The sequence below is a fragment of the Manis javanica genome, chromosome 11 (genome assembly GCF_040802235.1).
Source record: "Manis javanica isolate MJ-LG chromosome 11, MJ_LKY, whole genome shotgun sequence".
Classification (NCBI taxonomy): Eukaryota; Metazoa; Chordata; class Mammalia; order Pholidota; family Manidae; genus Manis; species Manis javanica.
The window spans coordinates 113,587,260-113,603,507 of NC_133166.1; the positions used below are offsets into that span (position 1 = coordinate 113,587,260).

Here is a 16,248-nt window from a genome sequence, read left to right on the forward strand (position 1 = left end):
GGGAGAGCCGGCCCTGGACTGCAGTTTGTGAGGTATTTTTCCCCAGGATTTCCTCTCCCGGGACTTACACTCCCTCTCAAACTGTTCATTGCCTTCATATCACTTTCTACAATCTGTCATTTTGCTACTTCTGAAGCAAGACATTCTCTGTGGCCTTGCGGATTATACTCAGGTAACAGCTTCAGCCTGACCCCCACTGGCCCCTCGCGATCTGCCCGCGGGAACTGCTTCTTCCACTGCCCCTGAACAATACGCAGAACCACAGAGCCTGTCCGCTCAATCTCTGGTATAGAAAGTCCTCCGAAGTTTATTTTAAATGAAGTTTCTTCTATGTGGTACATATGCACCATGGAATATTATTCAGCCATAAGAAACAAACAGATCCTACCATTTGCAACAACATGGATGGAGCTGGAGGGTATTGTGCTCAGTGAAATAAGCCAGGTGGATAAAGACAAGTGCCAAATGATTTCCCTCATTTGCGGAGTGTAACAGCAAAGCAAAACTGAAGGAACAAAACAGCAGCAGATTCACAGACTCCAAGGGACTAGCAGTCACCAAAGGGGAGGGGTGGGGGAGTGCGGGTGGGTTCGGAGGGAGAAGGGGATTGAGGGGTATTATGATTGACACACATGGTGTGGGGGGGATCACAGGGAAGACAGTGTAGCACAGAGAAGCAAATAGTGACTCTGTGGCATCTTACTACACTGATGGACAGTGACTGCAGTGGGGTATGGGGGGGCTTGATAATATGGATGAATGTAGTAACCACAGTTTTTCATGTGAAACCGTTATAAGAGTGTCTATCAATAATACCTTAATAAAAATAAAAAATAAAATACATAAAAGGGACTTACATCAAGCCCCACAGCAACCTGGGATGATAACTGAGGGTCTGATACTCCTCAAGTGGCAGGTAACAAATCCTACCATTTGCAGCAACATGGATGGAGCTGGAGGGTATTATGCTCAGTGAAATAAGCCAGGCGGAGAAAGACAAGTATCAAATGATTTCACTCATCTTTGGAGTCTAAGAACAAAGCAAAAACTGAAGGAACCAAACAGCAGCAGGTTCACAGAACCCATGAATGGACTAACAGTTACCAAAGGGAAAGGGTCTGTGGGGGATGGGTGGGAAGGGAGGGATAAGGGGAGAAATGGGCATTATGATTAGCACACTAATGTGGGGGGGCACGGGGAGGGCAGCACATCACAGAGAAGACAAGCAGTGGTTCCAGAGCATCTTACTATGCTGATGGACAGTGACTGTAATGGGGTATGTGGGGGGGACTCGATAATGGGGACAATCTAGTAACCACAGTGTTGCTCATGTAAGTGTATATTAATCACACCAAAATATTAAAAAAACAATACGGGGATTTGGGTGCCGTAGAAATCGCGTTATGGGCTGAGACTTTCACAGCTGCTTTCCAGAGCCTCCAGGTTGCAGCAGGTATGAATGGCATCATTCCGCTGGTAGCGAATGGGTTGCGCACGCTGGCACCATGAGCAGATTTTGCTGAAGTGGGAGCAATGGACGCTGGGTTGATGGTAGATCCACGTGCCGCAGGACAACGACTCACAATGGGGCATCATTAGGGGGACGGCAGAATCACACCTCTGGGGAGAAGAGGAGAGAGAGAAAATGTCACTGACAAGCCACTGGAATTGGGGGCTGAAGGCTGTGATTTCCCTCACTCCTGGGGTTGCCAGGTTCCTTGTCTTCTCAAGCCCACCCTTGTCCTAATGGCCCGAGTTCCACGGATACACACCCAGGTCTGCCTAGCGGCACCGTGTAGCGTGCTAACATCAGGCTTCCGAGAACCTGTCTGCATGCAGCCTCAGAGCGCAGTCTGCCCATATCCTGTCCTGGGCGCCTCTGTCTCTGGCCGGAAGTCCACACTCACCTTCCTGTGTGCCTACTGCCTGGCCGGGCCCTTGGCCTCCCTGCTCAGGCCTCCTCGAGCGTCTCCTCTCCCCTGGGCACCTGGCTCTGCCCTATCCTACTCCAGGCCTCACACAACCACCCTCCCCGAGAAGCAGCTCCTGGCAGCTGCCACCTTCAGCTGTGCTTCCCCTCTGCCCGGGCCTCCAGCCCCGGGGCCCAGCTGGCTTGCTAGACTCCTCACCACCACGCCCTGCCCTTGTCAGCAGCCTGGCCTGCGTGCACGCAAAGCCTGTGACCCTGCCCTGCATGGGGCAGGCACTGTGGCAGAATGAACCCCAGCAAGGGGCTTCTATCTCTGGCAGGTGTGTTTTGGGCTCCCCGGGGCCCCACACTGCCTGCAGGGAGAGCAGGACGGCTCTCATCTGCCCCTTGACACTTAGAAGGACTTAATGGATCTGTCAAAACTAATGTAGAATCAGGGAGACCGGGGCAGAGCCTGACAGACACCACAGGGCTCTTTCTTTCTCAACACCTACAACCGGGAGCCCATCCACCCCTGTCATCTCTGTGCCCTGCAGGACGGGGTTCTCCTCACTGCATGGGGCCCTGGTTCTGGGGTGGGGGTTACTTCAGGCCCCTCCTCCAGGTGCCCGTCTCCCTTCCTCAGTGGGTTCCCGGGAACCTGCAGTCCTCTCCCTCACTCTGCTGAGGAGACGTCTGCAGGAGCAGCAGGTGACACTCTGCTTTTTGGGGAGTGTTCATGGCAGGAAGAACTTGGCACAAAACTTCCATGGTTTTTCCTGACCTGGGCGATCTCTGCCGTCCCGTGTGTTCTCACCAATCCACCCAAGGGCCGAGGAAGCCCGAGCTTGGCTGGAGTGGACGACAAGCTCTGCCAGCACCGCGGACGGGGGCACCTGTCGGGCAGCCACCCACATCTAGAAGCCTGGGCCTGTGATAAGGGGAGACCCGGGGACGGGGACCAGCTGGGGGTGGGGAATATGGGCCCTCACGCCTTTTCTCTGTCCCAGGCCTCTAGGGCCCAGATGATGTCCTTACTGTGATGCCGGGTGATCAAAGCCCAGCACCCATAACCTCACCACCACAGAAGCCAGGCCTTCTGGGCCCGTGTCTGTGGGGCAGGAGCCGCCTGCCCCTGGCTGCCCTCGGCCCAGCCTGGGGCATCAGCACCTGTCTAGGGCCCTTCTCACCTCTGGTACCTTCATCTTCTCTTTATCAGGATTCCTACAGCACGATACAATGACCGAGGGGCACTTCTGGGCCAGTGCGGCTGGGCTCTAGAAGGAGAAAACAGTGTCTGCTTCTTGGCGGGCAGCTCCTGGGGTAGGGACACTGTGGCTGTTGCCCTGCACCTGTCACTTCCTGGCCACTCCGCCAGTGTTTGCTGGGAGAACTCAAGGACCAAGGGGCAGCACCGTGTCCCTTAGGAGAGAGCCGCCCTAGTGCAAACCCGGCAAACTCTTAGTTTGCAAATAAGGCTGCTCCCCAAAAGGGCAAGAAATTCTATCACCTCGCCTTCGTTCCCGGGGCAGCCCTCCTTAGAGAAGCCTGGCCCTGGGACTCTGGGACTCAGAGGAGGGGACCAGGTCTGAAACCGAGCCCCTTTACCATAACCCACCTGCGTCCTATGGAAGACCCTCCTACACACAGGCGTTTGAACAAAAGCCCCTTGTCTCAGAGGGAATCACAGCAGTTGCTGAAACAGGCCCCTGAGTTGCTCATTCAGTGACAGAGGCCCTCGGTCAGGCTCTGAAGGGAGCACGAGAAGGGTGTCCTCTGTGTGACACTGGGAGCCCCACATCTTATAGGGGGCCCACCATGGCCCTGTCACCCTCTTCTGCCAGCTCTCCCTGCCCAGGTCATGAGGGCTGGGGGTGGGGGAGACTGCCCTAGGCTGCGGGGGGGCTCACTGTGAAGGCCAGTGTGCCCGCAGGCTCTGACACCATCACAACCAAAGCAAACACGACCTACCTTGTGTGGTGCTGGTGGTGGCTTCTGGGAAATAGAAAGATGGAGTGATAAACACAGGTTGGAAGGCTCTGGCTCAGCCTTGTACACAGGAGGGGGCCTGCTCTGCAGCAGAGGGACAGAGCAGGGCCTTGGGTGTCCACCTGAGTGCTCGCTGCGTGTGGGTCTGTGGTCGGCTGGCTCCACCTGCCTGCGCTGAGCCCACCCTTCCCTGTGGGTCCCCGGGGAGACATTCAGCCTAGGATGCCTGGTGCTGCTGCAGGCATCTAACGGGGGGTTTTCATCAGCACCCTATACGTCTTATGAAGACAAGAGATCCTCCCCTTCCCTTCCTGCTCCTCCCCCCTTCCTCCGCACACCCTGAACCGCCCCTGTGCCCGGCCCTCAGGGAAGTCCACCTGGCACCCTGGCTTCCTGTCCTCAGGCCCCCAGTGTGCAGACCTCAGGCCTTCCGGCGTCTTGCTGGGGCTGCGCCCTCACACCCCCGGGGTCCTTCCTCCCATAGTGCTCCCGGGCCTGCCCTTGGGAGCCCAGCTAGCCGGGCCTCTGCACCCGCCCTACCCGGGGCCCGCCTCTGCCCTCTGCTGTTGCCCTGGTTAGGCAGCACAATGGCCACATGCCATGAAGGTGACATTTTCCCCCAGTATCTCAGGGACCAAGGCCCATCGAGACACCAGTCCTGGAGCTGCCATGGCAGGAATGGGGGCACTTCACATCTGTCCCCTGCCCAGCCTGGCGCCCAGCCCTGACAACTGGGCCCTGAGTAGTGACTGGGAAGGAAGGACAGGGCTCCAGAGATGGGCAGAGGCCATGTGTGTTTTGAAAGGTACAGCTGACCCAGAGGAGAGCATTCGGGGGGCACCTGGCCCTCCCTTTGGGGCCATCGCTGCCCAGGCAGGGTCTGTGCTTTCCTCCAATCCACAGCAGAGGCCCCTCCCTGGCCTTTGTCCCTGTGGGTCCTTCAGAAGCCTGAGTCGGGCCTGGGGTCACTTCTCCTCAGGGGTAGGGCCGCTCACAGGTCCCCTCTCTGGGCCAAGCCTGAGGCACAAAGCCCCTCAGAGGCCAGGCTGTGTGCCCAGGAATGGGAGGGTGGCTCTGAGCCCCCATGTGCGCAGGTGATGACCTCAGAACTGACGGGAACCTTCCCACAGGTGGAATCCCGGGGCAGCCAGGAGTCCCCATACTTTGGGGGACGGCTGGGGAGTGCCTGGGCCACAGGGCTGTGTAGTCAGGGGTCACTCACACTTTTACTGCGCCATCGCCAGATACAGCAGCAGCACAGCACCAGGAAAAAGGGCAGCATCAGGAGGGGCACAGCCCAGTAGAGAGAGTGTAAACTGAGGAACACCCCTCTGGGAGGCCCTCCATCTGGCTGAGTATCCTCTTTGTCTTCCGGCCCACCATCTGGAAGGGCTCTTTGTTGGGCAGGCGGTGGTGTGGCACCCAGTAAGGCAGGTGGGGTCCCCTCCTGAGGAAAGCACACGTGTTAAGTCCTCGTGCACCTGGGCAGCTTCCTGTGGTGCCCATCACTTGGCATCCCACCCCACACCTCCAAATCCACCTTTCCCCCTTACACTCAGATTGCCCCACTCTGAGAGGCCACAGCGGGACTAGGAGCCAGGGGCTGGGCCCTGAGGGCCCTGAAGCACCCTGGGCCACAGACCCTGCTCAGAGGCTCTGACCCAGAACCCTGCCAGGGTGTCCGGCATCCTCCGTGCTGGGCCACAGGCAGTGCCCACTGCATGCCCGGGCTGACAGCACAGGGGCCTGGGGAGGTGCCCACCAGTGAAGGCACACATGGGGTGCAGGGGGGCTCCTGGGGCCGGGATGAAGGGGGTCTGCAGCATCAGGGCAGCACCCTGGGTCTATCTCCCCATAGCCTGGCCCTCCCTGGCCCCTACCCAGAGCTGCTCAGCCCCTCTGAGCTGCACTTCCACATCCGGAGGAGCGAGTGAGGGGACACCTGTGAGGTTTAGGGTTCAAACCCCATCCTGGTACAGGGCAGGCCCGTAAGGAATGGGGGCTCCTGTCCTGTTCTTCTTCATAGTCACGGAGAAGCCCACTGTATCTGTGCAGTCAGGGGCTGCAAGGCCTGAACCGGTCACCCAAGTGCGATGCTTCAGGTTAGGGGGAGAGGGACAGGGCGACGTGGACTCGTGCCCAGGAGGCAGGGCCGAGGAGAGGGGAGGCCAGGCCAGGGCGGGGGGGAAGCCACTGTGCTGGGAGTAGACACCGGTTGGCTCCTGAGTTCTTCTCCCAATGTGCCTGTTGAAGGGCGCTTGTCACCAGGTGGGACCCCAATGGGCAAGTGGGTCAGTTCCGTCTGCTGCCGGGAGCAGACATCCAGGGATAAGTATAAACAGACATGCCCAGGAGTGTCAGTGCTGTCGGAAGCCAGGCGTGGGAGCAGGGGCTGTACCCGCAGCGGGGCCCGAGCACCAGTGCAGTGGAATTCACCTCCACTATGCAGGGCCGGAGGGGGTCCCAGCCTCCAGGGCTCCTGGGTCTGAGACCCCAGTTTTGAGGGCCTGGACTCTAGCTCCCTGCACACAGCCTCCAGCCTCCACCCCCCACCTAAGCCAGACCCAGAGGGAGCTCTGAACTCCCCACCAGGAGACCCAGGCCAGGGAGGCGGCAAGGTGGGAGTCAAGGGGCCGCTCTCAGCACTGTCCCGGAGTCTGCTTGGAGCTCCAAGTGCAGGGTGCCATGTGCCTTCAGGGACCCTGGGCTTGCAACAGGGCAGAGGAGCTGCACGGCCGCAGACACCTTCACAGGGGTACCCCGAGGGCACTTCTGAAGCCTGAGCGGGGGCACCGCTCCCCAGGGAAAGGTTCAGGGGCTGCCGTGGCTGTGAGGTGCTGCCCAGGTGCCCAGCTGCCCAAGCGACTTGCTGGGCCTGCCCTGGACACTGTTCCTGCCTTTGGCTTCCCAGTGTGTCTCCCTGTCCGGGGATGCACAGAGTACAGTCCCAGGGGGCGGCAGTAGTCTCACCCTGGACGTCGCACAGGTCGTCCTGCTGATCTCTAAATCCTTCTTGATGAAGGTGAGGCCATTATCCAGGCTGATATCGATGAGGACGGCCCTAGAGCACAGAAAGGGCAGACGGTGACCCGCAGCCCAGACGGCACCGTGCGTGCGCTTGGCTCAACCTGCACCCGACCGTGGTCCTCGTTGTAACAGCTCTGATCAGCGGGTATTCAGGACCCTGAGTAGGGGGCAGCACGGGGCAGGAGGGCCCACCCCAGGACAGATGAGGCCCCCTGTGCAATGAAGGCTGAGCAGGCTGTGAGGAGCCCTGCAGGGCCCAGATGCCCTCGTGGCCACGGGCCAAGTGGCCAGGCGGGCTGTTTGGTGTCACCTCCCAAACTCTTTTCCATGACAGAGCATGCTGGCTTGGCCCTGAAAGGTGCCTGGGCCACAGGTACCGTCCCTGGGGCCCGGCACCTCCTGCATCCTGCCCTCCTTGAGAGAGCCTGGGTGACAGGGGATCACAGCCCCTCAGGGGACCACCCGCACAGGTGGGTGCAGAGGAAGCCCTGAGCCCTCCCAGAACTGGTGTGAGCAGCTCCTCCAGAGGACGCATCACGCACGCTGGTCCCGCCATAGTGCCCATAACTGACCACATTCCCTGAGCTTTACGCTTACCGGCCCCGATTATTCATCTTCAGTCCTGGGCAGGTAACGGAGGTGTCTTCCACCGATAAAGCCTTCATTCCTGGAAGAAAGTGACACGCAAATAATGTCAATGGACATGTCCCCACATCCCCGACGCCCCTCCTGTGGCCCTTGGCAAGCAGAGCTCGCCCCTTGGCGGATGTCGGCTTCCGTTCTCTGCCTGCCTGGGAGCACCTGCCTCACACCAAGTGCCGTGCTGCTGACCCGACTGTCATTTCAGCTGCGACCTTCTGAACATTCTTACCCTTCGTTGGAGCTCAGAATGAAAACTCAATGCTAAGTATGGTCAGGGGAAAGGATTGGTGTCTGGGTGGGGAAAGGCTAGGATTAAATGGGCAAAAATACCCAAAGCGGTGCAAACTGACTTTCCCGTTGGATGTGCCCAGTCCGGAGAGGAGGAGGATGGGACGGCAGCCCAGCACGCAGAGGGGCCTGGACAGGCATGAGTGACTGGAAAGGAGTTTTCAAACCAGTATTACATGCATGGGATGAACTCCCATTTATTAGTGTCCTCTCTAATTTCTCTTAAGAGTGTCCTTCACTTTCTTGGTTAGGTTCATTTCTAGGTAGTTTATTCTTTTTGATGCATTTGTGAATGGAATTGTTTTCCTGATTTCTCTTTCTGCTAGTTCATCATTAGGGTATAGGAATGCAACAGATTTCTGTGTACTAATTCTGTATCCTGAGAATTGGCTGAATTCAGATATTAGTTCCAGTAGTTTTGGAATGGAGCCTTTAGGGTTTTTTATGGCATCATCTTTCAATCTCAAGTGAACACACCATCCTGGCAGACCTGGCAGAGGCTCAGAGCCCTGGGGCTGCGTCGACTTCCCTTCCATAGACTCATGGACTCGAGTCCTTGCTCCCAAGGGAAGGGAGAGCCCAGGAAAGGGCGGGGGTGCATCTCTTAGGGCGCACCCCACCCAAAACCCCACCAGGGCTACAGGACAGGCTGCTCCCGGGGGTATGATGGTGCTGGGGATCGATTCAGTCCTGGGCACGAGCGGCAGGTGCCCAAGCACCCAGCCAGTGACCCCTTCCACTGTCCATGCTGCTGGTTTTTGGGGTGTGCACAGTGAATGGCCAGCATGGGCCCTGGTTTGCTGGGGGACAGCTGTCACCGGGGGACAGGAGGGGCTGCTTACGGATGATTTCCGTCCCAGTGCGAAACTGACAGACAACGTCATTGTTGCGGACGCCCTGAAAACCTTTTCCAATAACCTTGACGGTCTTTTTCCCTGCAAGAGTAATATCCAGATGTCTGTGTGGGGAAGCGTGGCGGTGTTTTCCTCAGATCACAGCTATGGCAGGCCGCCCCCACAACAGAATTCCCATGAACCCTTGGGGCGTGCAGCTGTAGCTGAACCCACATCTGGGCAACCCCCTGGCCAAATCTTCTCCTTTCGGTCATTGACGGCGTACTCCCGGGAGCCTGGGCTGGGTGCAGCCTTAGGTGCCTCTCCCCACTTCCCATGACCCATGAAGTCCATCCATTAAAGGCCCCCAGCCTAGTTCCCTCCATAGGTGCAAACCCAGCCAGGGGTTTCTGCTCTGAAATCCCGACGTGCCCCCTAATGGGCGCAGGCAGGGACCAGGCAACCCTGAGATTATACACATTCATACCACATGTGCCACACACGCACACACACACACACATGCACACGGTGCGCTCATACACACCACACAGACTGGAACCACATACAACACTCCCACCACACACATGGCACATTCACAAAACACACACACACACACTCCTGCGTTTACAACAGCGACCCCAGTTATCACCTCTAGTGCAGAGAGAGGAGAAGTCCACAGACGTAATCTCTACACAAGACCTGGCTATGAGCTGCAGTAGAGAGAGAGAGGAGTGGCAGGGTCACGGGTGTGGACGGCGGGGGCACGGCGTGCAGCCCCCTCCATGCCCCTCACTCACGGGGTCAACGATGTCTTCCAGTCCGCTGTATCCGGTGTCCACTGCAAGCACATGACCCACTGTGCCAGCAATTTCCAGGAGCTGAAAGGGAGAGGAGACAGCCTGGGCCCACAGCCAGGGGTGATGACCCAGAGGTCCCCATCCCAGGACACAGACACGGAGGGCTACACCCTGGCACCTCCAGCAGCCCACCCTCAGGGGAGGGAAAACCCTTCCACCCTCACCTCTGCTGTGCAGGTCTTACACAACACTTGCTACTCATTCTGAACGGCCACCTTGCACATCTTTCAACTCCCTGGGCCCAGCCTAAGCGGACAGCCCCCCCCTCCTACTCCCCAGGGACCTCCTGGGGGGTGGAGGCCCATCGTCTGGGCGACCCTGAGAGCGCCGTCTTTGAAGCTTTCCCCTGCGAGGCTCCCAAGGGACCCCTCTTTCGCTGCTCAGAATTACCTGGTATTTCTGGGAATCTTGCACACCCACGAAATACAGAGTTGCCCCCAACTGCCTGGATTTTTCAGCCTGAGAAAGAGGAAGTGTTGGGTATAATAAATTTGGTCCAAATATGTGGACCCAAAGGCTGGTAACAATGGGCTTAACTCACTTCAACTTTTGTCTCCGCAAAGGATTCTGGTAGGAGTGGTCCACCTGTCAGCGCGATGATGAGGCTGGGGACCCTCTCTCCTGCGGGAGAGGCAGGGCGTGACTGGGTCAATGAGAGCAACGGCCACCGGCTTCCAGGACCCGAGCACTGCTCCCCATGCCTCACCCTCCTGGGGAGAGGCCACCCCGACCTGAGCACCTGCCACCACATGCCTGGAAGGCTTTGCAGCTTATCATGCAACAAGGAGGGCCTCCAGCCCAGGACCCACTTTGCAGATGAGGAGACTGAGCCCAGCTTAGGGTTCCTCCTACAGAACTGTCACTTCTCCCAGATGGCACAACCTTAGCCCTGAAAGGCAACGCCAGCAATTTCACAGGACAAGCACCAGCCTTCCAGAGGAGCAAAAGCAGGAGGGGGCACCCCTACTGTGCACGACTCCCGCCCGGCCCACGCAGGCCCGTTCCAGCTCTGGGCCTCACCCACAGCTCTCCCGCGGGCACCTGCACACCCAGGCTCAGGGCTCGAGTAAGAGGCAGGTGAGCAGTAGACCCCCTCCCAGGCTCAGTGCCTCTCCCGGGGCCACACAGCTTCCCTAGACCCTACAGCCAAGGTGAGGATGCTTCTGGGACAGGCACAGTCGCTCACACTTGCGGGAGACCCAGAGCAGGAGCCTCAGCCCAAGGGCGGGAGCTGGAGGGAGAAGGAGTCAGGGCGGAGCGCCTGCTCAGCAGGGGGGAAGCGCGGGCTCCCTCCTCACCCTGAGGCCCCGCCGCTTCCAGGACCCTCTGGGTCTCCCCCTTTCTCCTTCATGCAGCCCGGCTCCAGGGCCAGCGCCCCCCCACTTCCTAGGAACCATGGCGTCGTCCGCGGGACCCCTGGCTGTGCTGCGGAACATCACGGGGTGGCTTTCAGCCCCCACCCCTCAGAGCGGGAGGCCTGCCGCTCAGAGAGGGCAAGCAGCTGGTCCCGGCGTCAGCGCCAGGACGCGGCCTGGGCAGGGCCGCCCCGGCCTCAGGAAGGGCCCAGGCCTGGCTCTTTCCCGGGGACTCCACCGCCAGGAAGGAGGAAGCAGCTCCCTTACCTGCAGCACGTGTTCTTTCCATCTGCTCATTCGCCTGCAGCAAAAGGAAGGAAGATGTTGGGGGGGGACAGTGAGACGACCCAGTGATGACCCTCTGCCAACCTCATAAAGCAGAGGCACATCCCAGAAATCCAGATTCCGTACCCTTTTCAATCCGTGCTGCATATTTATGGCTCCTGAAGGTATGACATTCAACAGATCGACAAGACCAGTGTTTATTTTATTTCTGAAAAGAAAAAAATCAGAGCAGGTGGGAGATGGAATGAGGGGTTGCCTCTTACAAGCGGCCCCAGGCTGTCCTTGTCCGTCTGCACGAGCAGCCCTTCCGGGACGGGTGAGGGCCACGTCAAGCAGCCCTGGCCCGGCCCTCTGCCCCGTGCCTTTGGCATTGGCTGGCCTGGTTCCCACCGTCCCAGTCCCGTATCCGGTGAGTGGGGTGGGGAGGGCATGCGTCTGTCTAGCCCCATAGGTGTGGCCTGGGCTCTCTGCGCTCAGCTCTGTCTAAGCCGTGCAGAACTGGGGACCTCACCCCGGGATACACCCTGACTGCCCCCGGTGAGTATGGGGAGATGCCAAGTGTGATTCCATCACAGTGTGACTGGCAGCACGCCCGCCCCCCGGGGGCCCTGGTGAGGGCGCACTCTTCTCCCACCCTTAAGGCTAGGTTGGGAAGGTCACCGTGGCCCCTCCTGTCCACGGGCCCTGGGCCCCTCCAGTGCAGGGTCCTCGGGCCTTCTGCTGCTCCTCCCACTCCCAACCATTTTCCTCCATGAGAATCTGAACCTCCCTGCTACTCAGAAGCTCCATCCCCTCCCGCCTCCCGCCTAGACCCTCCTGGGATGCAGGCCCACGGGGCCTTCCTCCAGCACCCTGCCCCAGCCTGGTGTTCAGGACCCACTCCTGGGCTCCCCTCACCAGACTCGGGGGGAACACGCTCCCCTCCACTGCAGCACCCACACTTGGGTGATACCATCCCTTCGTCCCTGGTTCTGACTGTCCCCTCTTCCCCAGTGGCCCGGGGCAGAAAGTGACACACAACCGCAGGTGCCAGGCTGTGTCCCTAGAGGCCCCCACATCTGCTCCACCTGATCTGGGAATCTTCGCAGTCGGCCTGCTCTAGGGAAAGGGTTGAGCATGGAGGGCTGGACTCGGAGGGGAGGAGTCTGCCTACCAGCACAGGGTCCGGCCAGGGCCAGTGCACAGGCTGCAGTGGGGCCCGGGGGGCCAGGGCTGTAGGTGGGGGTGGGCAGAGAGGGGAGGGCCCAGGACACCGTGCCTGCACACCCGTGTGCTCCTCGGTGCGGCTCAGGGACCCCCTCTGCTCCCTGGCCCTCCCTGTGGCCTGATCGCTGGGTCTGCTCTAGGGGATCAATGAAACACTTACCTGTCCGAGGTCAGCTGCATATTGACGTGGCCTTGCGTCGAGTATGTAATGAATGACATGCGCTGTTCAGGGCTTGGGAGGAAACATGGACTTGTGAGCAACTATACACACAGGGTGAAAGTGATGCTGGTGTGCAACAGGCAGGGGGCGCCCCCCCCAAGTTCCCTGCTCTCCGTTCTGTCTCTTAGTGTGGAGCCCATTTCCTGGACTCCACAAGTTCTCATCACTTTAGTGAAGGATCATGAGGCCCGGCAGGCGCGCAGCCCTCCTGTCAGAGTGCGGCAGAGCGCCCTGCGGACCCAAAGCCCGGAAGTCTGTTTCCCTCTCTGCCTCTCTCTCTCTCTCACTCACACACACGCGCACAGGGCTGCTGCGTGCACAGGAGACAGGCAGCTACCTGCTCTTCACGAGGGCCTCCCTCGCTGGCCGCCCCTCTCCCCTCCTGACAGATTCTTGGTCCTTTCCCTTCTCCTCCTCCCTGGACGATCTTCCCCACCTCCCTCCCCCTCGCCTCAAAGAAATTATGCTCCCTCCTCAGCCATTCATATTTCCTAATCTGTGAGGGCCTCCAGGGAAGATGTGCCCCTGAAAACAAGGACAGACCCCCAGGAAGGAGCCAAGCAGGGCTGCAGAGATTTTAGGAAACAAGTGTGATCTGTCCTTCTCTCCTGTTCGGAACAGTGACCTGAGCTTTGCGACCTGAGGCAGGCCCGGGTCCACTGCATCTAAACAGCAAAGTACTCAGAGAGGAAATCGCCCTGCAACACAGAGCTGAAAAGCCGTACTTTTTAAATCTGTTCACCAAATCCCGCACAAAGCTCTGTGTGAACATCCAGTTGTGTACACCTTGTGATCTGAAAAAGAAGAAGACGTGAGTCAGAGACGGAGGTGCATGTATCATGTGAGCACGGTTGCTGCCTTCCCTGCCTTCCACTGGCCCTTAGCAGGCTCCTCCATGTGTGTGTGTGTGTGTGTGCGTGTGTGTGTGTGTGTGTGCGTGTGTGTGTGTGTGTGTGCGCGTGCGTGTGTGTGTGTGTGCGTGCGTGCGTGTGTGTGTGTGTGCGTGCGTGCGTGTGTGTGTGTGCGTGTGTGTGCGTGTATGTGTGTGTGTGTGTGTTGTGTGCATTTGTAATGTGTTCTATCTTAAATTTATGTTCAAGCATTTCCTTGATAAATTTAAAAATGAAATTACAGACAAACTAGTGGCATGAAGTGTGAAAAAGACAGACTGGGAAGCTCTAAGCCTTAGTTTCCACAAAGAAACACTGACCAAACAGAGGTTTAAACTGGAAACAGTATACTTCCACGGAAAACAACAAAGGTAGGCAGAAACCGAGGGAAAAAGAAAGAATGGACATACAAGACAAGCAGAAGCAAACAATAAGATGATACAGCCAGGCCTTACACACCAAGCATCACTCTAAATGTGTGTGGCACCGGGTGGCTGAGTACATAATAAAACCCAAATATTTGCTGCTTACAAAAGACTCATTCAGCTCTAAAGATATATGTCGGTTAAAAGTGAAGTGATAGAAGAAGAAATTCCATGCAAGTGGAAATCAGAAGAAATCAGCCATAGTTATATCAGATAAAATAGTCTTCAAGCCAAAAATGGTAACAAGAGCCAGTGAAACAGGATTCTGGGTAAATGGTGGAGTAGAGAGAGCCTGAAGTCACCTTCTCCACCAGATCTACACTTACACACAGAGTCTTTCACCCTGAAGAAGAGTGGAGACTGAAGTGACCACCACCTTTTATACAGAGAGGGACAGAAAGATCACGCACACATGGAACCCCAAAGCAGCAGGAGACACAGAGACGCAGGAACCCCAGGAACCCCAATCCCAGCACAGCAATTTCCCCGCCCGCTGATTAAGGGGCATGCAGGCCACAGATCTGGGCCATGTGGTTGGAGGGACTGAGTCCTCTAGAAACCACATGGTGGCCTTCAATCCTTTTCAAGAGGAAAGTCCCAGGGAACAAATGCCTGGGGCATTCTTTCTGCCCCAGGGAGTCCGCAGAGAGTCTGTTCCTTGAATGTGACCGGACAGTCCCTGCTTCCCTCTCTCAGAGCCTGGGGCCCCCTACTGACCCCAGGGACAGCACTGTTCTATGGCAGCGACTAGAGCAGGTGGGCCACTCACGAGTCTAGGACGAAGTACACGTCGTAAGTGCTCCAGCAGGATTCCCCAATCTGCTGGGCTCTCCTGGGGCCTGGAGCTGGGGTCGTGACCTTGGTCCTGGGTGGGGTGGCGGAGGGTGCTCCTGGTGGTCGGGAGCGGAGATGGCGGCAGCAGCAGCAGGGAGACCACCAGCACGGGGCCCCGCATCCTGGGGGCCGCTGTTCTTGCCTCCGCCCAGTCCCTGGGGGCCCAGGCGGGCCCCGTAAACTGCAGGCCACCTCAGGCCAACACCTCCTCTGCTTCCTCGCGGGCTCAGGGTCCTCGGCACTCCCGACCTCAGCGCTACTCACGCTCTGATCAGTATACCTTGCACCTGCCAGCAGCCACCTGATACCTGCCCTGTGGGTCCAAGTAGCAAGTGGTGGGCTGTGGGGTGATGGCCCCGCTACTTATGCACCTTCACCCCGCCCTGCTGACGTAGGTCCATTATGATGGACAATAGGTTGCCCTGGTGACCTTGTGAACTGCAGCTCTGCCGGGTGCTCTCCCTGTGGGCATCCTCAGGCAGGAGTTTGAAGGGGCAGTAAGATGAGGCCTCCATTTGTCCCTTATCCCAAACCCTCCCAGGGAGTCTACAATTTCAAGGAAACCCGGCCCTTTGGTAAACTGACAGAGGGCAGCTGAGGGGGCCTCCACACAGACATCACTGAGTGTGGGGAGGTGGAGAGAAGATTGCTCTAAGTTTATTTGTGGGGACACTGAAGTCACCCAAGGGATAGAAGGATCTAGAAGAAGGCTGTGAAAGCAGGCCAGTGTCCTTTGTGAATGCGGGACATTCCAGTTATCTGCTCTGTGTATTGAACCATCGCAGACCTAGGGACATAAAGCAGAAAAATTTCATAGGCGCACAGGTTCTGTGGATTAGAAATTCAGAGATGTCTGAGCGGGCACGGGTTGACTTTCCTCCATGGAAAACCCACTTGCTCTTTCATGTAAATTCTGGAATCATATCATACATTCTCCACTCTCCTAAACCTCTCTTAGTATTTTAGCAAAACAAAGTTACATATGTAGATACATTTGGAGGGATTTGAATCTGCTGTCTGGACCACTCTCACCAGTGAACATCAGGCACCCGCCCTGCTTCCCTCCTTAGGGGCAAAACCAGCCACGGGTTTCTGATCTGAAATGCCCAGGTGCCCCCTACTGGGTGCAGGCAGGGGCGCACAGAGGGGGACGCAGCTCTGAGGGCCACCCTGCCCCAATCCCAGCGTGGGCTGCAGTGAAGGCTACTCCCTGGTGCCCGGTGGTGCTGGGGACGGATTAGTTCCTGGGTGTCACTGGCAGGTGTCCAGGCTGGGCTCACTGTGGGGAGGCAGCCCGATGCGGGACGGTTGTCACTGGAGGAAAGGAGGGCCTACTTACCGGGAATTTCTCGTTACCAAATCTGAATTGACAAATAACTTCCTCCCTGTTGTCTACATCTTGGAAGCCTTTTCCGATAACCTTCGATTTCTCGTTAACTGCAACAGTAACATCCATATGTCTGTGCGAGGAAGGGCTGAAGTGTTTTC

At 57.9% G+C, this 16,248-nt stretch overlaps 2 protein-coding genes across 2 annotated transcripts; both read right to left on the reverse strand.

Moving 5' to 3' along the window:
• Positions 1 to 1,323: 1,323 nt before the first annotated feature.
• Positions 1,324 to 7,609, reverse strand: LOC140844315 (uncharacterized). Its single transcript, XM_073215754.1, has 5 exons — positions 7,523 to 7,609; positions 6,869 to 6,959; positions 5,121 to 5,345; positions 3,100 to 3,186; positions 1,324 to 1,620 (listed from the first exon to the last, which is right to left on the reverse strand). Exons 1-5 carry the CDS (start codon positions 7,588 to 7,590, stop codon positions 1,402 to 1,404), a joined length of 690 nt encoding a protein of 229 aa, XP_073071855.1. The 5' UTR covers positions 7,591 to 7,609; the 3' UTR covers positions 1,324 to 1,401.
• An 883-nt stretch (positions 7,610 to 8,492) lies between these two features.
• LOC140844709 (anthrax toxin receptor-like) lies at positions 8,493 to 13,494 on the reverse strand. The gene is made up of 9 exons (XM_073217747.1): positions 13,337 to 13,494; positions 12,552 to 12,623; positions 11,312 to 11,393; positions 11,168 to 11,201; positions 10,087 to 10,166; positions 9,936 to 10,004; positions 9,338 to 9,398; positions 8,698 to 8,790; positions 8,493 to 8,545 (listed from the first exon to the last, which is right to left on the reverse strand). Exons 1-9 carry the CDS (start codon positions 13,450 to 13,452, stop codon positions 8,493 to 8,495), a joined length of 660 nt encoding a protein of 219 aa, XP_073073848.1. The 5' UTR covers positions 13,453 to 13,494.
• Between the last annotated feature and the right edge of the window lie 2,754 nt (positions 13,495 to 16,248).

Coding starts and splice junctions, on each gene's coding strand:
- LOC140844315 (XM_073215754.1), bottom strand. CDS start 7,590: ATGAAGGCTTTATCGGTGGAAGACACCTCCGTTACCTGCCCAGGACTG. Junction 6,960..7,522: donor AAGATGAATAATCGGGGCCG/GTAAGCGTAAAG, acceptor TCTGTGCTCTAG/GGCCGTCCTCATCGATATCA. Junction 1,621..3,099: donor AGAAGATGAAGGTACCAGAG/GTGAGAAGGGCC, acceptor TCTTCTCCCCAG/AGGTGTGATTCTGCCGTCCC.
- LOC140844709 (XM_073217747.1), bottom strand. CDS start 13,452: ATGATACATGCACCTCCGTCTCTGACTCACGTCTTCTTCTTTTTCAGA. Junction 11,394..12,551: donor ATGCAGCTGACCTCGGACAG/GTAAGTGTTTCA, acceptor TTTTCTTTTCAG/AAATAAAATAAACACTGGTC. Junction 11,202..11,311: donor TGCAGCACGGATTGAAAAGG/GTACGGAATCTG, acceptor CTTTTGCTGCAG/GCGAATGAGCAGATGGAAAG.